This window comes from Trichosurus vulpecula, chromosome 7, assembly GCF_011100635.1.
Source record: "Trichosurus vulpecula isolate mTriVul1 chromosome 7, mTriVul1.pri, whole genome shotgun sequence".
NCBI lineage: Eukaryota > Metazoa > Chordata > Mammalia > Diprotodontia > Phalangeridae > Trichosurus > Trichosurus vulpecula.
In genome coordinates, this window is record NC_050579.1 from 132282419 (window position 1) to 132306997 (window position 24579).

General features: G+C 38.0%; 1 protein-coding gene across 7 annotated transcripts in view; it reads right to left on the minus strand.

Annotated features, from left to right (window-relative positions):
* LAMA2 (laminin subunit alpha 2) overlaps positions 1-24579 on the minus strand; it is a 777226-nt gene that overhangs the window by 103626 nt on the left and 649021 nt on the right. For all 7 annotated transcript variants that reach the window (XM_036766214.1, XM_036766215.1, XM_036766213.1 and 4 more), the window contains one exon: positions 4409-4511. In XM_036766214.1, the coding sequence (XP_036622109.1) occupies positions 4409-4511 (103 nt within the window). The remainder of the gene's footprint in view (positions 1-4408; positions 4512-24579) is intronic.

Genomic DNA, 24579 nt, shown 5'->3' on the forward strand with positions numbered 1-24579 from the left:
CACAATTCAACAACCATTAAATACTGTGACAAGGCAAGAGGGGTCCATGACACAAAAAGTTAGGAACCCCAGACCTGGAGAATTCATTAAAACCTTTTGGAGGTGACCCTGGGTTCTCAAAAGTTCTACCAGGAGACTGAAAGCTTAGGTAGGTCCTGCTAAGCTGGTAAGTCCCACTGCATGGATGTGATCCAACATGAGCCAGACACTGTACTAGAGTAATGAGTACAGAATGGTTTAAAAAAAGCTACTGCCCTGAATCCTAGGAGGAAGGAAAAGAGGAGGAGACAGATAAAATAAATGCACACATAAATAAATACAAGGCAATTTGAAGAGGGTGAGAGCATTAATCACTGGAGAATTAGGGTTAGATTTCCCAGAGGAGGTGACCTGGAATCCTAGGACAATCTACCAGGGATCTCGTTGAATATTTCAGTCAGTCTGAAGAGAGCAACAGGTTCCATCGTTGTTCCTGAATATGTTTTCAAGTCAAAAGGAGGCACTAATTTACCTCCTAACTTTCAACTGTCAGTCTGTACCAGGTCTTACATCTATAAGCACAATGATATTATGTCATTATGACATTCCATCAGTGCAGTGTATCTTAGCTCCAAATCTCAAATTCACAGAATGGCAAATTTATTTTTAACAGATGTATAGTCAAAAATTAAAAAAGCAAGATAAATTGCTGCTGGCAAGGTCAGGCTCCCTCAAGGCAAGAAGAATATATAAATGGCAGTGGCGCGAACTCACTCTTGTCTGCGGGTGTGTAGGGTACATACTTGCCTGCCATTTTTATTCTGAGAGAGAGAGAGAGAGAGAGAGAGAGAGAGAGAGAGAGATACGACTAAATCTCCATTTTAATAGCTGCTGTCAAGAGTTCTGCTCTGCAAGGCCTATTTCAGCAGTTTTCAGTGGTAATATATGGCATTTTCCTGATTAACAACCATTTTATAACTTGTGTAATTGGCCACAAATCAGGAAGATGTCATAATGTAGCAAGAAAACAGTCCCATCTCCATCATAGCCTTGACTTGGCTTCTTGGAGGATATATGATTTGAGGAGTTAGTAGGTTTTCATTATTTTAACTAGTATACTACCTGAAGTGTGAAAAGGAAAATTCAAAATGAATGATCACTCCTATCTCCTCTCCTGTTATACGATGGCCAATATTGGACTTACTTTCTGGAAGACTCTAGTAGGACAAACTGAATTTTGGAAAGACTTTGGAGCAAAGCAGCAATTTAACTTCAACATTCTCTGTAGATCTTTATAGGCTGAGCTCTAGTAGGGGCATGCTGGGGAAGTCAGAGTTGGAGGAGGAATGGAGAGAGGCAAAGTGTGACTATAAAGTAACGAGATTGATTCCTCAGTCATGTAGGAAAAAGCACTTTAGAGCCTAGCCTTGTATGTTATAGGCTTTCCAAGTTTCTATATAATATGTGCTGTGAGTCATTATATAAACAGGGAGCATAAATTCACATGTCGCATAAACAAATTTCTAGTCAAGAAAGGCATTTTTATAATGGGATTTTATTATACTAGAGCCATCTTCAAAGGGATAGAAGTGCAAAATAGTCATATTAGCCTTAGCTGGAGATAAGAATGACTAATCCAGACCATACTAGACTCGAAGGATTATGATTATAAGTAGATGAAGAAGTGAAAGCTGCATGGAACAGGGACCATTCACAGAACACTGAAACACATGAATGGTGAATCTCAGTCTTCAAACCACTTGAGGCACAAGCAGTATGTCTAAGTGCATATGGAGGCACTTAGGAGTTTAACATCTTTTCCTTTGATTGATTTAGTCCTTGCTGAAGTCTATAAATGCTTTGTAGGCAGTCTGACAGAAACACAAAATTAACGTTGAAGATTCTAGATAATAATAGGGAGGCTTATTTGGTTTAACCTGAAGTTAACACACATGCTGCCTAACACTCAATTATGTTTTGATAGCTGTTCTGGAATGCTGGGTGCTTTATTGATTATGCTAATTCTGATTTGATTGCTTTGTGGCAGGTAGTGTTATTGCCTAGTGGGTGATTCTGCACTTTAATATCTTGTGTCGATCAATATTGGAATAGGTCCGATTAATTCAGTCCTCAAATGCTGAATAAAGCTGAACTGTGAATGAGTTGATACTGAAATATGTTAAATTGATTTTGATTTGGTGTATGAGCATTAATGTCTTCATCATGCATTATATTTGCAATGTATACTAGTATCACACTGAAGTCTATCCAGTTGATGAGATCAGAGATCAAAGGCTAGAAAGGACCTTAGAGGTCATCTGGTTGAGTCCCATTCCGGATGAGGAAGCTGAGAGCAAAGAGATGTGCACGGTCATACAAATTAGTAAACTTTCATTAACATTTGCAAAATTAATTATATAAAAGAAATCAAGGACTTATGGTTCAAATTCCAATGTGACACTATGTTAGCTTGTATTAAATTTCAGTTTAACTTTCAAGCGTTGTTTCCACCTCATTGTAGATAGATTTTGGGTTTAAAGAGGTAGCTGTAAACATTTCAACATCATATACTTTGGGAAAGTTAAATATATTGGGAGAGTTCAAATATTCAAAAATAGTAAAGTCCTCTGCATTGAAAATTTTACATCAATATTAAAACTACATGGTCTTTAATTTTTCTCTAGACTGAAATCCACTGGAAAACTGTGGTCACTTAGGAAAATACATTGGCATATAATATATGTTTTTAGGCTGATGTTCTCTAGGGTTGCATCTGTTTGGACCAGATGTATGCCTTATGTACAGTCCAGGCTGAGTTTGGATTTTCAGCATGGAATTGGAATGAGGCATTCTCTCATTTTTATAGGAGTGAACTCCTGAGGGTAATGAAGTTTTCTTAAAACAACTCAGTAGATATTTTATGGGGTTAAGACACAATTCAGCAGATACTAATCACTTATTGCCTTTCTAAACTGTTTGTCCATAGCTGCCAGTTACATTGTACCAAGAATACTTTTGAGTCTGCCCAATACTTCGGGATGGCTGCAGAGAAAAATGCTTAAAGGACATTCTGCAAACTGTTCTGCTACCTTGCAATTTAGAATCAATCAGACTTAATATTTTGTCTAGATGCATTGCATTTCAAACCAGGCTCCTCTGATATGCTGTTCTTATCAGACTAACTCCATTTCATGTTATACTTCTATGTGAGCCTGAGGCTCTTTCAACATTAGACTTGTTTGCTTCTCATTTGTCCCTGTGAGTTCTCTGATCTGTTTAGTATCAAACTAAAAAGTTCATCTAGGTTCAGAACCAATGAAATGAAAGAGACATTCTATCAGACTTGATGCTTTATTTAAAAAAACAACGAAAAAACAGTAATCTCATTTAAATCCTAGACAGCTTAAAATTATTAATGATGAATAGCTATGATGTATGGCTATGAAAAAATACAACTGTGTTTTAGATATTTAAATATTTAAATTTAGATATTTAGATAAATATTTAGATATTTAGATATTTAAACAAGCCAATAAACAAATCTGCAAAAGAAACATATAATAATCTACAAATGGGTGTTTAGAAAAACAGAACTAATACACAATACCAAAGAGAAAGGTAGGTGTCACACCGTTCAGTGGTTTTATAGTCTTAAATTCAACCCGAATCAAAATAATTGCTCCTTGAATAAGAAAGAAGTAGTTTGAAAATTTTAAAAAAAACTTTCCAAAATTCTGAAAGCCTCTTTGGAAAGTGTGCCACCGTAACAAAGCTGAAAGTTTCAGGTAGGCAATTATACCTCACTTGCCAAAATGTCTCATCCAACTGAAATTGGCTCGGTCATTTCTCATTTTCCTCTTTTAAGATAAAGCGTAATGTTGATTCCCACCATTAAAAACTTATCCTGCCTCATTTGAAAATAAGCAAAGTGATTCTTGAGAGCTTGTTTATAAGGAATTATGGGTTCACATCATAGAAGTGAAAATACATAATGATGCTTTATGACACATAAAGTATTTAGAGATTTGGGGAGGAAAGTTGCTCTAGCTAACAGATCATAGAATTGCCACATAACTAAACATGTATCAAAAGAACTTCTAAAAAATATTCCAGTTCTTAAATAGATGAAGATGGATGATGTCTTGGATAGTATACCAACCTCAGAGTTTAGAAGACCTGGGTTCAAGTCCCATATTTGAACATACTGGCTGTGTGACCTTGAGCAAGTTACATAATGTCTAGGTGTCCTAAGGAGCTTACTAAGACTAGACATTGCAGAGTAGATACAGATCTGCATTGTTTTGAATTTCCTCAAGGGTAGTTCTTAATACTAACATAATGACAGGTTCAGTCTGAAAATATAAAAGAAGTTCTTTCACCAAATGTGACCACAGTTCAACTTTATATAATAAATGGATGTCATGCTTACCTTTAACGTCATTTGCTAGCCTCTTAGCTTCATTTAGAACTCTGAAGCTCTTCTGAAGAGAACCTTTGGCATCATCCTTTAATGAACCCTGAGGACCAGAGGCCTATGAACAAAAGAAAGAATATCATGTACCTAAAATATTCATTTTCCTTTGGTATAAGCTGAATGGTTTGCCATCATAAAAACAGAGTTCTGGGTTAAATCGTGGAAATATCAAGTAATAGTTGATAAGTTCCTAATTGTCTTCCATTACTCCAATAAGATGGAATGAACAAAATGTTATTGCTTTATGAATTTAATGCATTTTATAAGACCATTGTACAGATAATAATCCAATTAAAATAGATAAAGCAATTTATCAGTAAATTAGGAACAAAGAATAGAAATGACTTTAATAACCTTAGTATGCTTTTCTCATCCCAATTATCTTAATTTTCCACATAACTAAAATAATAGCGTAATGCCAGATGCATCTCAGAGAGGAAGCAGAGATAGCAACAAATATTCCCAGCATACCCAGTACCAGCCTAGGAGTACTGTTGATTAAGACCATTCATGCGATCTGCTGTATGGTTGAAGAATAGGTAAAGGCACACAACTGTGTGGGAAAGAGACAGCATTTGTGTGGATAGTTAGCAACTGCTAATTACCCACCCTCTATCCACTATGCTGATTGAATCCTGTTTGGCATGGTGGCTAAATTGGACCCTGTGTGTATTTGTGAACCTGGAGTTATTACTGAGTGAATGAATGAAGAATGAAATGTGCAACAGATGGCATGCCATGGGTCATCTATTGAATCCATACGGAATGAAGGTAAGGGAGGAAGGGTGTCTCAGTTTGGGCTGTTAGAGCAGATACCACTTAGTGAGAGAGGCCACTAGGTGGTACAGTGGATGGAATACTTTTTCTGGAATTACATAGACTTGAGTTCAAATCTTGCCTCAGACACTAACTCACTGTGTGACCTCAGGCAGGTCACTTAAGGTCTCTCAGTCTTAGTTTCTTTAACTGGAAAATGAGGATAATATGTCCTGCGATGACTGCGAGGACCAAATAAGGTAATGTACATTAAGTGCTTTGCAAACCTTAAAGTGCTATATAAACGCCTGCTATGATGATGATGGTGGTGGTGATGGTGATGATGATGATGAAGGGTGTCCTGGTACTTATCTTCATGGCCAGTTTCCTGTTAATGGCATAGGGACCAGGGTTCTAAGCAGTGGTATGCTAGTAAATATTCAACAACTGGTTATTCAGGGAAAAAGAATATATACAGGACACACAATATTTTTTCCATCACTTTCTTAAGTCTAGCCAATCAACCAAAAATAATTGAGTCCTGATTTGTAGCATTTGCTAATTTTTGAGGTGTAAATGCTTACACTGAAAATCTAACAGTTGGCTCTCTGGAGTCAGTTTGAGCTGGCTCCAGCATACCCCTGGTTCTATGGTCAGGTCAGCCTGGAATGACAGCATCTATGACAAATGTGTCTCTAATGTGATGGTATGGGTTGAGGGGAGAGCATACTAAGAACTGCCTCTAAGCTAAGGTATTAAGTTATAGATTTTCTGATTTGTTCTGGTGCTGGCCAGAATCATTTCTCCACTATGAGGCTTTGTGTTATTCCTGTGTTCTGCCAGTCATGCCAACTCTTCAGAAAAAGGAAAAAAAATGCTTCTTCCTCTTTGTCCTCCTTGTCCCCTCGTCCCCCTTGTCCTCTTCTCCTCCTTCTTATTTTCCTCCTCCTTCTTATTCTCCTCCTCCTTCTTCTCCTCCTTCTTTTTCGTCTTTGTCTTCTTCTTTGTCTTCTGCTGCTGCTGCTTCTATTTCAAATCAATGGGGCAGCTAGGTGGAGCTGTGGATAGAGAGCTGGGCCTGAAATTAGGGAGACCTGAGTTCAAATTTAGCCTCAGACACTTACTAGCTCTGTGATCCTGAGCAAGTCACTTAACCCTGTTTGCCTCAGTTTCCTCAGTTTGTAAAATGAGCTGGAAAAGGAAATGGCAAACCACTCCAGTATCTTTGCCAAGAAAATCCCAAATGTGGTCACAAAGAGTCAGAAATGACTGAAAATGACTGAACCACAACAACAAAAATTAATCCGTGAATACAAGATTAAAACTGCTTCATGATAGCAACTTTGAATTGAACCACAAAGGACTCTTGGCTACACATATTTTATTTTTAAACCAAAATTAGATAAAAGTGAAACAAAGATAATTGGGAAGATAACCAGAGAGTAGCTTTGAAATATGAAAGATGACAAATTTTTGAGCTGATTTTTCCTGGACATCTCATTCTGTAAACCCTTCATGCCAAGAAACAAGCAAATAGCCCTTTCTGCACAGATTTTAAATTACATTCACTTCTAGTTTGTAGAAAACGTTCCAGAATTCTAAACCCTTATTGTTCAAGTTCTGAATCCAAAAGGAGAAAAGCAATATGGTATTGTGGATAGAGATCTGGTCTTGAAGGCTGGAGAGTCAGGATTCAAGAAGTGCCTCTGACATATCCTGGCTGAATGAACAAATCTCTTCATCATCTAATCTCTCAGGGCCCCTTAGGAAATTCTCCAAGATTGCACATGATAGGAAAGTTGCTGATCTGCATCTGCTGAGGGAGTTTATGTAAGTCAGTTCCTTGAACCAATGAAATGATGGGTCTGGACCCAAAACAAAACAAAAAAACCACAAATGAATGGAACTCAGGTCATCCCATTCATAACAGTGTACTGAAAAGATTCCTGCAGTCACCATCAGATTCTATCAATCTCATCCTTTGCATCTTAAGTCAGAACAAGTTGCAGGATTAAGCACTTTTGTAGTTAAATTCTACATTAAAATGCAGAAGAGAAACACATTTAAAGCAATTAATCCCATACAAGTTTAGGAACTGCGGGACTCATCAAGTAATTTTATGAAATTGATTAGAGTACATTAGAAGTACATTTATGGAAGATAGGACAGCTAGGCGGCACAATGGGTAGAGTGCCAGGTCTGGGGTCAGGAAGTCCTGAGTTCAAATGAGGCCTCGGACATTCACTTAATGGGACTCTGGGTAAGTCTTTAAGCCTGTTTGCCTCAGTTTCCTCATCTATAAAATGAGCTAGAGAAGGAAATGGCAAACCAGTATCTTTGCCAAGAAAACCCCCAAGAGGGACCCCAAAGAGTTGAACAAAACTGAAACAACTAAACAACAGAACGACAACATATTGGAGAAGAAATAAGTAACAATATAGACAAGCAGCACAGTCTGCAAAAAAGAGCACTGGGCTTTGAGTCAAAGGAGCTGGATTCGAATCCTACCTCTGACACTGACTCCCTTTGTGATCATAAGCCTTAGTTTTCTCTTCTATCAAATGGTGATATTAGTTGTGTTACCTATAGCATGGCTGGGTGGTACAGTGGATAGAGGGCTGGATTTGGAGTCAGGAAGACTTGAATTCACGTTGGGCCTTGGACACTTATTAGTTATGTGACCCGGGGCAAGTCACTTAACCTCTGTCTGCCTCAATTTTCTCAACTTTAAAATGGGAATAATAATAAAAACTAACTTCCAAGAAGGTTATGATGATCAAATGAGATATTTGTAAAGTGTTTAGCACAATCCCTGACACATTGTGAATGCTTAATAAATGGTTATTTCCTTCCTAACTTCCTTCCTTTCTTCCTTCCTTCTTCCCCCCCCCCACTCCCTCCTTTCCTTCCTTCCTTTCTTCCTTCCTCCCCTCCTTCCTTCCTTCCCTTCTCCCTCCTTCCTGGATGATGAGGCAAATTCATGTTGGAGCCGGCATGGGACCTAGGGATTCTGTGAAGCAGAGGTGAGAAGGGTGAGCATCCTAAGTATGGGGGATAGCCTAGGCAGAAGCATGGAAGTGGGAGGTGGTATGGGAAAATGTCAGTACATCAATTTGACTGAAACATATAGTGCAGAAGAGAGATTAAGAAGAAACTGCAAGCCATCACACATGGCAGGTGAGAATTCTATCACTGAATCACCCATGTGAAATGCAGACACAGCTTAAGTCTGGAGGTCACACATGGAGTTGGTAATTTCCACTAGTCTTCCCATGGAGCCTCAATGGAGAGAGGGAGTGCATCTCCTCTGTCCATTATTCCTATCAGTACTATGAGGCCACAAACACAAGTTCCTCCTTCACACAAATTTCTCTTCCACAAGGCAAATCTTCAAAGACTGCTATCATAATCCCTCTCCCAAGTATTTCCCCTCTGCTCCAGGTTATTTTTAGTTCCTTAGACTGATCCTCATATGACATAATCTCAAAGGAGATATTGATAGGTGAGTTCCTTTAGGCCCTAATTCATAGCCTACTTACTACTAGTTAACACATAGTTCTAAGAAGCTTATTGACATGTTTCCCTAATGGGTTAGTAGTAATAAATTAAAAATGGTTGTGGGGATGGGTAAACTAGTAGATATTTGTTCAGTGATAGCAGCAAGGAGAGACAACCTGATGATAAGTCAAGAGACAACTCCCCCACACTAACACCCCCCCAAAAGAATATACACAAGAACTAAAGAATACAATGGCATGAGATCATTTATTGCAGGGGAAAAAAGCTCTACATATTTCAATAGCCCCTAAAGGCAAGTTCTTTGGGCTGGGTTGGGTTTGTGGAATATTCTCACAAAGTGCAATAACTGATCTGTATAATTATGTCCTGAGTCATCAAAAATGTTAAATTATGCTCCATATGACTGTTTAAGACTATAAATTGCAGAGCAATCTGCATTGGTAGGAAGAAGTTCCCTCATTAAGTGTTCCCTAGTCTGATGAAATTACAGATTTCCACCCATCAACAAAAGGAAAAAAAAGCCCCTGTTTAAGAAGCCTGAGAAGCATGCAATGCATTTGAGAAAGAGTTCTGTCACAAATTGCCAAAATGAGATAAGTTTTGATGTTGGAAGCAATAAGCTTAAGTTATGTGGTAAATGTGGAATATTTCATTCATTCCCTTGCTTTTCTGGATATATGAGGCATTAGCAAGCAAGCAAGCAAACAATACAACTATTTTTTATGTTCTAGGAACTGTGCTATGGACTAGGTACACACACCAAAATGAAACAGTCCTGTCCATAAGGGGTTTACATTTTACTGAGCACTATAAGTATATGATAGATCTCAATTCTAATTGAAATCATCAAAAGTTTCACTTAAAATTGCAAACTTCTGTGTTCTAGTTCTTTGAGCAATTATCCTGGGACTGATGACTGGATCATCCTCTCTGTGGGTCCTTTCATCTTAAAATAGTGGAAAATTATATTATTCCTTTGAATTCTTCTGGGAAATAAATTAATGGGGCCTTAATACTTCAAGAGGAGCACTGCCATTTTGAATAAAAAGATCTATCGTAATATGTGTTGGTGATGTGTATCTTATAAGTTTAGAGAGTAAGCCTGATGAGGGTTTGGGGTGAGGGGTGCTTGACACCCCAAAGTACCGACACACTGGGTCCTGCCAAAAGAATTCGACTCACGCTTTCTCAGCCAAGGGAAAAGATAAAGTTTATTAAGAGTTAGCCAAATAGGCCTGTGCCAAAAGATCCCACCCCTTGCGACGCCTGTAAGGAAAGCGGGCCAGACCAATCTGAGCTATATTGGATCTGACCAACTTCATGGAGGCAAAATGGAGATTATATACACAAAGATTGTGGGAGGGATTGAATGAAGCAGTTTCAATTTATTAGAATTTTGAGTTTACTTTTTAGCACTACTTGATGTCATTGAAGCATATTGCTAATCTCAGGACTAGTGAAGAAGCACTTAGGAATATTTTTCCTAGTTAATTATAGTTCATACATATTCATAAATAGAGTATCTAAGTCTGTGGGCAATGTTTATAGCATATGTGTCATATAAATTAAGCTACTGTGCTAGAATATAATTTTTAGCTACTTTATCAAAAAGTTCTATTGTAATGGGAATACTCAGTAACAAGAACTTTAGGCATTTTTTTTCTTGGACTTCAGAGGTAGTAATTGATAAAAATACATAAATTCTGTCATGGGGAAATGTATACATGTATACATATATTATATACTTATATGTGTACATGCTATTTCCCTCATTAAATTCTAAGCTCAATGAAGGCTAGGATTGTTTCACTTTTGTCTTCATATCGCCAGTTATTAGCATAATGTCTGGTACATGCTGAATAAATACTTTTTGATTGATTGATATAACCAAGTACTAAGCAATTTGTCAGTCCAGGAAGCCCTTTAGGATTTTTAATCAAAAAGCATCTTTATCAACTCCGAGTGCTAGAAAGGGTTCGATTTGTAGTCATGGGCCTTGGACTCTAATCCTGGCTACAATATATGTGTGACCTTGGGTAATTGGCTTTACTTCTTTAGATTTCAGTTTCTTCATCTGTAAAATTAAGTAGGTGGACTAGATGATCTCGAAGGTCTCCTCTAGCTTTCAATCTATGTTCCCTTTATGTTTACTAGCATTATTATTTGTGGATACTGGCTCTATGTTTTTTTTATCTTATTTCTGAATATTCCCTTAGAAATTTCTTTCCTAGGAAAAGTGTTCATTATTAGGGATTATCGTTAATATTCACAGAAAGTATGAGTTCTAAGAAGATATGGGATGATATTTTCTAGGAAGGAAGAGCAATTTAAAAATCACTGACATGGTCTCTGACCTGCTTCATTTATGCTCTGTTCAGCAAATGACTAATTCTAGAAAACAAGTTTGGCATATTTCCACTATGGTTAATGTGCCAAGAGAATATGCAATTTAGATGATTTCATATTTAAATTCTTCTATATAAAGAAAACTGTTCAAGTATATAGAAGAAACACACACACATACATATGCGAGTGATTATCTGCTCTGTTTCTATCAAGGACAGTTCAGAGGAAATTGACTTAAATTTTGGCAGGAAGTAGCAAGGCTGAAAGTTAGGAAAAATCTCTAAACCATAAGAACTTTTTGACTGAGTTGTGAAAAAATGGGATGTATTTGTCCAATGAGATGGTGGAGTACTCTTCTTTGGATATTATAAAGAATATAATTTCCATGATGACATTGACTACCAATAATCTCTTAATTAGTAAATATGATGATCATTTTCTTAGTTTTCATCCTTTTGACTTTGTGTTGGCCACACGTATTAACCATGATCACTTTTTGATCCTTTGGCTTCTGTGAGACTACCGTCTCCTAGTTATTCTCCTGCATGTTTGATTGATCCTTCTCAGTCTCCTCAGATTAACCATCATCTTTTTCATATTTTTATTATTTAATATTTTTAGTTTTCAACCTTGATTTCCACAAGATTTTGAGTTAAAAATTTTCTCCCCATTTCTACCCTCCCCCACTCCAAGATGGTATATACTCTGATTTCCCCTTTCCCCATTCAGCCCTCCCTTCTGTCACCCCACTCCTCCCTAATCCTCTTTCCCCTTACTTTCTTGTAGGGCAAGATAGATTTCTATACCCCATTACCTGTATATCTTATTTCCCAGTTGCATGTAAAAAACAACTTTTTTTGAGCATTTGTTTCAAGAACTTTGAGTTCCAAATTCTCTCCCTTCTTCCCTCCCCACCTATCCTCCTTGAGAAGGCAAGCAATTCAACATAGGCCACACATGTATCATTATGCAAAACACTTCCATAATAGCCATGTTGTGAATGACTAACTATATTTCCCTCCATCCTATCCTGTCCCCCTTTATTCAATTTTCTCCCTTGACCTTGTCCCTTTTCAAAAGTGTTTGCTTTTGATTACCTCCTCTCCCAAACTGCCCTCCCTTCTATCATTCCCCACTCTCTTATCCCTACTTTCCTGTGGAGTAAGATACCAAATTGAGCGTGTATATCATTCCCTCCTTAAGTCAAATCTGATAAGAGCAAGATTCACTCATTCCCTTTCCCCTGCCCCCTCTTCCCTTCCAATAGAATTGATTTTTCTTGCCACTTTTATGTGAGATAATTTACCCCATTCTATCTCTCTCTTTCTCCTTCTCCCAATATATTCCTCTCTCACCCCTTGATTTTATTTTTTTAGATATCATCCCTTGATATTCAACTCACCCTGTGCCCTCTAACTATATATATGTATATTCCTTTCAACTACCCTAATACTGAGAAAGGTGTCATGAGTTACAAATATCATCTTTCCATGTATGAATGTAAACAAAATGGTTCAACTTTAGTGAGTCCCTTATGATTTTTCTTTCCTGTTTATCTTTTCATGCTTCTCTTGATTCTTGTATTTGAAAGTCAAATTTGCTTGAAAAAAAAAAGCTTGAAAGTCCTCTATTTTATTGAAAATCCATATTTTGCCTTGGAGTATTATACTCAGTTTTGCTGGGTAGGTGATTCTTGGTTTTAATCCTAGCTTCTTTGACCTCTGGAATATCATATTCCAGGCCCTTCAATCCCTTAATGTAGAAGCTGCTAGATCTTGTGTTATCTTGATTATGTTTCCACAATACACAAATCATTTCTTCCTGGTGGCTTGCAATATTTTCTCCTTGACCTGGGAACTCTGGAATTTGACTACAATATTCCTAGGACTTTTCTTTTGGGGATCTTTTTCAAGAGGTAATGGGTAGATACTTCTAATTTCTATTTTACCCTCTGATTCTAGAATATCAGGGCAGTTTTCTTTAAAAATTTCTTGAAATATGATGTCTAGGCTCTTTTTTAGAATTATCTTTTCTGGATCTGTTCTCCAGGTCAGTGGTTTTGCCAATGAGATATCTCACATTGTCTTCCATTTTTTCATTCTTTTGGTTTTGTTTTGTAATTTCTTGATTTCTCATAAAGTCACTAGCTCCCACTTACTCCAATCTAATTTTTAAGATGATATTTTCTTCAGTGATCTTTTGGACCTCCTTTACCATTTGAATAATTCTGCCTTTTAAGGCATTCTTCTCCTCATTGGCTTTTTTGGAGCTCTTTTGCCATTTGGATTAGTCTATTTTTTCTTCAGTATTTTTTGGGTCTCCTTTAGCAAGTCATTGACTTGTTTTTCATGGTTTTCTTGCATCACTCTCATTTCTCTACCCAATTTTTCCTCTACTTCTCTAACTTGATTTTCCAAATCCTTTCTGAGCTCTTCCATGGCCTGAGACCAATTCATATTTTTCTTAGAGCCTTTTGATTTAGGCTCTTTGACTTTGTTGACTTCTTCTGGCTGTATGTTTTGGTCTTCTTTGTCACCAAAAAAAGATCGTAGAGTCTGAGTCTGGGTCCTTTTATGCTACCTGCTAATGTGCCCAGCCAACTAATTGACCCTTGAGCTTTCTGTCATGGTATGACTGCTCTTAGAGTAGAGAGTACTTTGTCCCAAGCTTTAGGGGCCTTGTGCTGCTGTTTTCAGAGCTACTTCTACTCCACAGTTACAGACAACTCTGCCACATCATTGTTCCTCCTCCCCCAAGAACCACCAACTAGGACTGAGACCCAGATCCAAGGAGGGCAAAGCAAGAGAACCCTGTGCCAGCAAAGCAAACCCTGCACTCCCGCTCTGATCGGCCACTTGATTCCTCCCATTGGGTAGGCCAGGGACTCTGGAAGCAGCTGCTGGAGCTTCCTGCTACTGCTGCCGTGCCACCTCTGCTGCCACCCCAGGCTGGACCACACACTTCTCTCACCCAGATCCAACAGTTTTCCCACTAACCTGCTCCATTGTCTTTGGCGTTTGTGGGTTGAGACGTGATTCAGTGATTCAGGGCCCTTAGGCCTGCTCCACCCTACTTTTGGTCTGGTCTGTGGCCCACACTGGTCTTTGCTCTGCTCCCAACACAGTATGATAGACCCTTCCCAGTGACCATCCAGGCCATCTTGGGCTGGAGACTTGTTTCCCTCTGTTATTTCATGGGTTCTGTAGCTCTAGAATTTGTTCAGAGCCATTTTTTACAGGTGTTTGGAGGGATTTGGGGGAGAGCTTAAGTGAGTCCCTGTTTTCCAGCTGCCATCTTTGCTCCACCCAGATTAATCATCATCTTTCTCCTCCCCCTAGAGCCAATCAGTCATCCCTGATTCATTTTCCTCTACCCCTTATATCCAACCAGGTGCCAAGTTTGTCAGTTATCTCACTCCAAAATTTCTTCCATCCATTATCCCCTCTCCATGCATGTAGCAACCAATATAGACTAATGTAGCAGATTCCTAACTGATCTTCCCACTTCTGGTTTTCACCCTCGAAAAGTCAACCTTCACAGAACTGTCAATTAATCTTCCAATAGGAGAGCTCTAACTGTCACCCACACCAAACAAACCTGACAATCCTTTAGTAGATTTGTATTTCCCCTAGAATAAAATAAGACCTCTCAGTTTAGCATATAAATAATTTTAAAAGATCTCTAGATTCCTTTCTTCTAGGCTTATTTTACATTACTCCCCTTCTTGTCTATGTGGATTCTCTTTCAAAATCAGCACTGAAACCCCACCCCCCCCAACCTTTAGGTGTTCTATCCATTTCACTTTTGCCTGCTAGAATCTTTAGTTTCAAGGCTTAACTCAGGTGCTAGGAAGCAAAACCTTTCCTGATCCCTCTTATTGTTAGTTATCCCTCCTTCCTCTGATTATATTATATTTATCTAATTGTATTCCTCAGAAAACTCAAGGTTTTCAAAGGCAAGAATTGAGGGTTTCTTTATCTTTGGGAATGAATTGGAAAAGTATCAAATATGTTTTTAAAGTGTTCTGATGGGTTATGTATACATTAAAAAAGGAGCACTTAAAAGGAAAAGATAACTCCCTAAGAAACTCCTCCTTTAGAAATCTCCTTAGCTGCTAGCCTTTCTACTTTTATCAAATTATCTTATATTTCCATTTATGTTTGCACATTGTATCCCCCCCCAAATGTAAGCTCTGTGAGGGCAAGGGTTGTTCTATTTTCACCACATGAGTCTTTGCTGAATTGAATTGGAAAAGTGCCACATGTTTGTTTAAAAAGTGTTCTGATGGGCAGCATATAAATAAAAAATAGATACTTAGAAGAAAAGAATAGCTCTTTGAGGAAGAATACTTGAAGGCAGTTGGAATATTGCAATCCTTTGCCACTGTGTGGTAGCCTCCAGAATGGAAGGGAGAGTAAGGTTCATAGAGCGAAATGAGCAGAACCAAGAGAACATTGTATACAATGACAGCAATATTGTTTTAAGGACAACTTTGAGCAACTAAGACATTCTGACTATTATAAATACTAAAATGAACTACAAAGGATCTATGGAGGAAGACAGTATCTGCATCCAGAGAAAGAACTAATAAATAGAAGTGTATATAGAATGATTTTATACACACACACACGCACACACACACATGCTTGTGTCTAATGGTAGCGATGGAAGGGGGGAAGGGCAGAAAAAAAGGAAAAAAAGATGTTACATGATAATTTTAACACATGTATATTTAAAAGGAATAGCAAGTTGTACATAATAGGTTTTCAGTTTCATGTGCAATTATCTTTTTTTCTATTCTACTATGAAAATGCATATTTCATTTCTTAAGTTCAGAATACAATTTTTAAAAAGGACTATTTCAAGGAAGTTCAAGATAAGAGGCAAGAAATCCCACACTTCTCTCATATGTCATTGCTTTTGATATGTGAAGGAAACAAAGTAATTATGAACGGGTTGATGTTCTGTTTTGATTTAATTTTTGCTTCTGAGTGTTTAATTTGAGAGAAAATCTTGAAGAAAAAAAGAAAAAGACCAGGAGAGAGACTGTTCTCCCAGCTGGAGGAGATTAGCCTTTTGATGGTTGGGGTAGATGTTAAATGTGACAACCCTTCAGTTTCTCAGACGCTGTCTGAAGCTCTCAGGAATGAGCCACACTGCCAAGACCAGCTCCTGCAGTAGTGCGAAAAGGTGGGGCAGCTGCAGACTTTAAGGTGGGATTCCAGACTCATTCCTAGGAATATAGAGTTAGAGAGGGGACCTCAGAGGGCTTATAGTGAAACCTCCTCTGATGAATGAGAAAACTGAGGCCCAGGAGGTTAAGTACAAGGTTGCTGAAAGTTTATTATTATTTAAATTAGAGCGCAGGCATAGCCCATTTAACATCATTAATTGGTTCTTGAAAACACACTAGTTGGAACGATATGACAAGAGGCAGTCAGGTTCCATAGAGGTGAGGGTTTTACAATGTTGAGACCAGGCCTGACTAAATTAGATTAATTTATACAGAACTGTATTAGCAGTAGGGAGGATCTTGAACCCTACCAATAAGGAGCTTAAAATCTAATAGGATAAAACACATATACGGATAAATGCAAAACAAGGCAGAGCATGATAAGTATAAAACAAGAAACTATGACAATTAATTGGATGGAGAGAACATTTCTGATGGAATACTTCATGAGTGGGGGCGTGTCCTTTGTCTGGAATTAGAGGCAGCATTTTATCAGGCAGAGATGTAGGGAGCATTATGGGTGTAGGCTATGGCATGGACAAAGGTGTGTTATGTGCTTGGGGAAGGAAGAAGACGATTTGGAATGAACCTCTGATAACTAACCATGGTCATTGGTTGATTTTGGGAAAGTCAGAGAGGTAGAGTTGAATAGTGGATGAGGTGATGAGTTTGATGTCAAGAAGCTTTGTATTCCGATCCTATCTCTGATGCTTACTAGCTGTGAAACCATGCTCAAGTCACCTGATCTCTCTGAAAGAGGTTTTTTTTTCAACTTTAAAATGGAGACAGTAATACCTGTAATTTCTATCTTTTATCTTGCTGTGAAAAATGAGCTAATGTATATAAAGTACTTCACAAACTTTGAAGAACTGTAAAAACGTTGGTTATTATAACTAAAGTCACTAGGTCTTGTCAAAATTGAGAGGGAGTCAGGGGTGGGGGACTTGCTTATAGACAGGTGACTATTACTGGAATGAAGTAAAATGTGGTATGAAATATGTTAGGCTCACATGAGCCTTACATCACCTAAAAGAGGCTGAAAAACTAGAAAAGGACATTTTGGCTCACTCTGAGTTAACATACCAATGATCCTTTGAGATACCAAAGTTTTCCTGCTGTGTCAGCAACCTCAGTACTGGATTAAACTGATCAGGGGCTTTCTCCTATTTATGACTGATAAAGACCAGGGGCCTTGAACTGGACACTATGTTGATTAATGGCATATCTCTTGTTAACTTCTTTTTTTTACGGCCCTCTCTTGTTAAGACACTATCTTGTTATGACACTCTCTTGTTTTATGACAGTCCCTTGTTTATGACTGACAAAAACCAGACCTCTTAGGGGGGCACTCTCTTGTTCTATGGAAACTATAATTTTGTCTGAGAAGAGACACAGGCAAACTGAGTCAGGGAGGAGGAAGGAGGGAACACTTCCTTACTTATGGCTCGCCAAAGGATTTCCTCTACATTTTTCTTGGGCTGCCCGAAATCTTTTGGTGAGACAAATTAACCTTTTTTTTTTATTGAGCTCAGTTACCACTGACTGTAGCTCCCATGTATTCATATGCATGTCCACCTGCTTTCTGAGAAACAAACATTCATACAGCTTAATTCTGTTTGTCTTTCTTAGACCAAACTCTGAGAATGATAAGTATTTATATTTAAATGCTTGGAAAAGCAGTTTCTTCTACCTATCTCTCACACTCCTAACCTACTGACTTTTGTAGGTTTGGTACAAGGAAAGCATGCATAATTTCAGTCACCCCAGTTGAGGTGGTAGGTGTTGGCAATAAATTCCTATTAGCCTCCTTCTAGATTTATTCTTTCTGGAGCCTTAGGGATGAGAAAGGACTCAAAATTGGGTGGTAAAAGTCCATTCTAGCTAAAGTGAAGAATACATTGGAGCCATGTTGTTTCAGGGGAATGGTGAGGGAGAGTCTTCAATGCTAAGCTAAAAAGCTTGGGCACTGTTTGTTAGGTAGACAGAAACCAATGAAGATTTTTGTTTGTTTGATTTTGTTTTTAGCTATAGATTATAACAGCATTATATTGTTTTTGTGTTTGAATATCTCTTGCCTAGCAAAGCACTTGGCACATAATACAAGTTTAAGAAATGTTTGCTGAACCGAATTGAGGGGAACAGAGGTATGCATTAAGGCAATTAATCTGGCAGCAATGTGGAAAATAAACTGAAGAGAAGAGTCTGTAGTCAAGGAGATTAGAAGGCTAATGCAGAGAGTGAGTTAATGAAAATCTGAACAAGGGTGGTGGCAGTGGGAATGCTCAGGGAGGCGATATGTGGGAGAGATGTTTTAGGGATAGAATAGGCAGGTTTTCATGACAGTAGATTTGCACTGGCTAAAGGAAGGAATCAGGGACAACTTTCTGATTATATACATGGGGCACACCTATGCAAATTGACTTAAAAAAACTTTAATATGCAACTGCTTTATGGGGACTCAAAACCTTAGTATTCTCCTCAGCAATTTAGGTCTGGCTTTTGAGTATTTGATATTGTGTGCATTCCTCAGTGCTCAGATAAGCTACTGAATTGCAGATGGTGGAGAAGCAATGGTTCACAGGTTTCAGAGGCAGATGCACTTGTCAAATCAATTATGATTTCAGATTATTTTTCCCTTTGGTTTCAGAACCTAGAGAATGAACACTGCACTAGTATGGAATTTTAATTTTGATGATTGGAGTTATTTATTAGGAAACAATAATTGTTGTTTGCGGGACTACTAAGCAGTTTACTTTTGGGACTAAAAGACAAGGCGTGGGTATAATGCAAAGAGAGAAAGACAGAACTGGGATGAGATGTAGAAATTTGGCCTTGGCTGACACTTACGTTTGCTCATTTGATTGCAATAAGTACTCAGATAATATTTACAAAGTCCTTTATAGACAAAATAAATTTTAAAAAAACCTTCAATATGCTCCCTCTCCCATGAAGCTTACCCAATTTTAAAATGTAAACAGTAAAGAAGATTGGCCGAAGAGTGTATTGTATGAATTCATATCTAAACAAATATATTCTTAATAGTACCTACGACAACCTACAGTTACCACACATCCCAGATTTTCTGGTACAGTCTCAATTTCAAGAAAATAAAGTGTAATTTTGATAAGCCTTTTCTAATGGAATGTTCTACCAGGTCAAGCCTCAATGTTTGGTTTGGAAAACACCATCACTGTAATTATACCTAATTTTAAACTGTACTATAAAGCATTTTGACCAAGAGTGGGTGTTTTAGAAATGCTTTTTCATCTTAATGTAAAAACTCAAAAAGCAAAGAAGAAAAGGGAGACAATAAAAAATCAAAGTTTATCATTGTAGTCTTCTTTAAAAGACCAAAGAAAGCATCATTTAAGAAAAGGATTATGATTATGTAAAAATTCTCATTGTCATATGCCTAATTAATAAATAATAAATGATTAATAACTATAGTCTCAGCATTGTGTTAAGTTTCCTGGGAAATCAAGAGGGGAAGTCCTGGTCCCTATCCTGAAGATCACAATTTTGGTGTCTGTAACCCTATCACAGCGCTTGGCACATAGTGGGTGTTTAATAAATTCTTGCTGATTGATTGCTAGGGAGTAAAAATAAACATCTATGAAAGAAAGAACACTTTTGTGGAACTTGATATGAGTGTAATAATTGTTGAGAGGAACAGAGATGACAATGTGGGCTAGAATAGCTGGAGGAGGTTTCATATAGGGGGTAGGAACTGAGCTGGGTATTAAAGACTGGAGGGTAGTTAGGAGGCTCAGTGGATAGAGTGCTGGGCCTGAAATTAGGAAGACTCATCTTCTTGAGTTCAAATCTGGCCTCAGACTCTTATTAGCTGTGTGACCCTGGGCAAGTCACTTACCCCTATTTGCCTCAGTTTCCTCATCTGTAAAATGAACTGGAGAAGGAAATGGCAAACCATTCTACTATCTTTGCCAAGAAAACCCTAAATGGGGTCAAGAGTCAGACATGATTGAAAATGATTGAACAATTAAAGACTGGGTAGATTTTCACACTGATTCTCAAATCTAGTTCATATACTCTTCCCTTTACCCAGTCTTAAAAAGCAAATTCTCTGTCCTACTACTTCAGAGCTACAACAGTGAGGCAACAGAGTGACTGAAGCACTGGACTTGGAGTCAGCAAGAACTGAGTTCAAATATGGCTTCATAGACATACTGGCTGTGTGATCCCCACAAGTCATTTAGTGGGTTTTCTATCTAAGATGGGAATAATAATAGCATCAACTTCGCAGGGCTGTGTGGTGAGGATTACGTGAGATAAAATACGTAAAGTATTTCACAAACATTAGAGTGCTATATAAATATGACCTGTTAAGTCAAGTCAAACCAAGAAGTATTAAGCACTAACTAAAAAAGTGCTAGGCACTGTGTGTAATGACAATTTAGATTTGAAGATCTTTCCTACCCATTAATAGGCCCATGTGACCTGCTTTCATCACAGGAAGTCTAAGTCACATGTGGTGAGGGGAACTTGCTGAGAGATAAAGGAAAGTGTGTCACAGGAAATGCTGAGAGAGCAGTTAGAGCTGAGAGAGAGAGCAGATAAGGTAGCTGTTTTGTGAGTCTGTGTTGGTGGAAAGGCCCCAGCAGTGGGGAGCAGAAGGCTAATGAGATGGGGAGGCTCCATGCTGTGATTTTGTGTTTTAAGTTCTTTGCTGTTATGTTAAAGTGAGCTTCCTGTTTTTGGGAGTTGGTTGCTGCTTGGATGGGCTGGACTTATTCGATATGGGATTTGATCCTCTGGTGTGTGAATAAATGTTTTACTCCTTCTACCTTCTATATGGAGAGTCTCTCATTTTGCAATACAGAACTACATAGGCATTTTCACAATTATCATCAATGTTGTGTTTATTGCCTTGCTAATACACTGTGTTGCCTTCTGGGGGACAAAATGAAAAGCAAAAATGGCCCCTAACCTCAAGGAACTCACAATCTAATTATTTTTATTGATACAACTACCTTCTTCCAGTCATGGAGAATCAATATCACCCCCAACTCCTTACATATTTTTTTCTCTCTTCATTAAGAGCTTTCTCAGCTACCTATTCTTTTTCTTTAAGTATGTCCAACTTTCTCCATATAACTATTCCACCCAGATACCCATTTAAGGCATTTCTTCCCTTCCTATTTCTTTTTCTATATCAGTAAACAGGTAGCTTCCTCTGAGTTGAATTATGGAATGATAGCATCTGAGTGTTGGTATAGTCCTTAGTAGTCTAGTCTCATACTGACTTGAAGCTTGAATCCCATCTCTAGTGTCTCCAATAAGTGGTCATCCATCTTCTACTGGGATGCCATCAGTGACAGGGGACTCACTACCTGATGAAACTCATTCCAGTTTTCAATAGCTCTTTTTGTTATGGAGTTTTTCCTTTCATTGAGCCAAAATTTTCCTCCCTGTAACTTCCATCCTAATTCACATCCCTAGATGGTAATTTTGGAGGGCAGCTAGGTGGTGGAGTAGATAGAGCACCGGACTTGGAATCAGGAAAACTCATCTTCTTGAGTTCAAATCTAGCCTCGGACTCTTACTAGCTATGTGATTTTGGGCAAGTCACTTAATCCTGTTTGCTTCAGTTCCTTATCTGAAAAATGAACTGGAAAAGGAAATGGCAAACCACTTCAGTATCTTTGCGAAGAAAACCCCAAATGGGATCACGAAGGGCTGGACATGATTGAAATAACTGAACAGCAACATTAACAACAAAAAGAAGGTAATTTTGTCATCTATAGTTAATTAATTCATATCTAAAATCTTTTTACATAATTTTTTGGGGGTAGTAAAGGAAGGCAGTCTGGACCTATGATTATCAGGCTACTCATTTGTTATCTTTCTCTCTCACTACTTTACATGGGCAAGGTCTATTCTCTCTTCCCTTTCCTCCAAATCCTCCTATTCAGAACACAGTGACAATGATGGTAAAGGTTCCTAAATCTCTCCATATTAGGTTCAATTGAAGGAAATGGGGGTGCTTGCTTCAGAGGGGGAAAAAGGGCTAGAGGGCAGGGTGATGGATAGTATAGCTGTCTTTAAATGTTTTGAAGGGCTGTCACATGGAAGATTTGGACTTGTTTTTCTTGGTTGCAGAAGGAAGAAATAGAAGCAATGGGTGGGAGCTAAAGCAGCAGATTTAGTCTTGATATAAAGAAACAAAAATAAAAAGGAATAAACCTTCCTAGCAATTAGAGCTATCTAAAAATGGGCTGACAGGGAGGAGTAAGTTCCTTCCTCCTAGAGAGGGCTTCAGGCTGTGACTGGATGGCCATTGACTTGTTACGTAGGCGACACAAGTTGGATCAGATGCCCTCTGAGGTCCCTCCTCACCCTCAGATTCTGAGATTCTGTGACTTACACTGCATACAACTCCCATGCCTTTTTGCTCAGTTCTCTAATTATTTAATTAATTACCATTCTTCTCACTCACATTTCTCCTTCAGTTTCATTTGTGGTTATATACCTGTATACATACGTAGGTAGTCATGTGAATCAAAAGAAAAAAAAAGATGCCCCTTCGGAAGTGCTATCTCAATTATGCTTCGGAGTCATTCTTGTTATTCATTTGCCTCTCCTGTGGTTTTTCCTATCTTATTTCTTTTTTCTCTCTCAGATGATCTATTCTAACCTTTCCCCCTCTCTCTACGTGGTAATTGGATGCTTTCTTGCCTGTCTAATCTATGTCTTCTTCTATCACACTATAATTGCCTACATTGTTTCTTGAGTACTGTACATCTCTTCCTTCTGATTCACTTAATACACTCTCTTCTTTGTCTGGGCCAGACTCGAAGGATTAGAGGTCTTTCTTTCATTGTTCAGCTTTTGAACATGATATCCCTAATTCCCCATACATCTGTGTTTATCTGTAGCTCTAATCATAATACCAACTTCTACGTCATACATCTTCTGCGGTTTTACATAGGTAATAGCTCTATTTTGTTCTTATCAAGTATGATTTTTCAACACATAGAACTATATGCTGACATTAAAAGTAAAATTTGAAAAACAAAAAAGGAGAAGTTGTATTTTTCTTGTATGTGTGTATTTCAATGGCCATTTATAAATCCACTAAACTCTGAGGAAGTATTCTATCTACTCTGTGGTGCATTAAAAAAGGGATTGCTTCCTTTGTAATCTCCATTAACTTTATTCAAGTATTTAAATATTTTTCATCTAAAAAATGGCTATAATACACTTGTCTCTCCTTATAGTGCCCTTGGAAAGAAAAAAAATAGTACGAACCAAGTTTTAATCAAGGGTTGATAATGTTTATTTCTTTTCTTCACTCATTTCAATTAATGCTTACTACTAGAGGCTGCAACGGCATTGTACTAGGTAGGCAAGATGCTTCCAAGTTTTCTCTCTGCAATTTTTCTTATTCCTTTTGGCTCTGTAATAACTTTGGTGAGAAAGAGAGACAGGCACACACAGAGACAAAGAGAGAAAGAAAGAGACAGAAAGCCAGAGAGAGACACATACACAGAGAGACATAAAGACAGACACAGAGATTGAGGCACTCAGATAGAGACCTTTTGTGTTAAGTAGCAAAATTAATTATGGTTGTTGATTGTATCAACTTCTAGTTTTTAATAAACTTTTTTCATTCATTTATTCATTCATTCAATTTAACATCATCTGTTTCAAAGCAGCTGAGGTAACATGCAAGACACTCCAGTGACTGGAGCTGAAGCACTTTGTTGAAGAACAAGGACTGGTAACGTTGATTACAGAATGTGATCAAAACACTTCTGTAATGGTTCTGTCAGTGAGCTAATTGACACAGCCACAGACAGACTACGGTTAGAACATCTATATAGGATTTTGAAAGAACACTTGAAATTTTTAACTGAACTGGAAGCTCTTAACTAGATTTTAAATTCCTTCAAGGGATAGATTCTATCTCCTAGTTCCTCTGTATTCTGCCTCTCCCCACCCCACCCTCACCCTTGCCTACCTAACACGACTCAAGAAATAATTGTGTTTTGTTCCATTTACATGATGCAGGAAACTTTTTTGATCCCTTTTGGTGCTGTATATACAAGTATCTGGAGCAAAGTATTTAGAGCCTCTTTTTCTTGTGTGGGTTGGAATGAATGTTCATTATGGGGAAATGCTGCAGTATGTCTCGATTTGAAGCAATAGTCATTTCAAGGATGACCAGTAAATCTTGTGCTACCAGCTGCAGTGACCAGAAGTTTCATGTCCACAGAAAACCAGGAGTCCATTTAGAGGAGAGAATTAATAT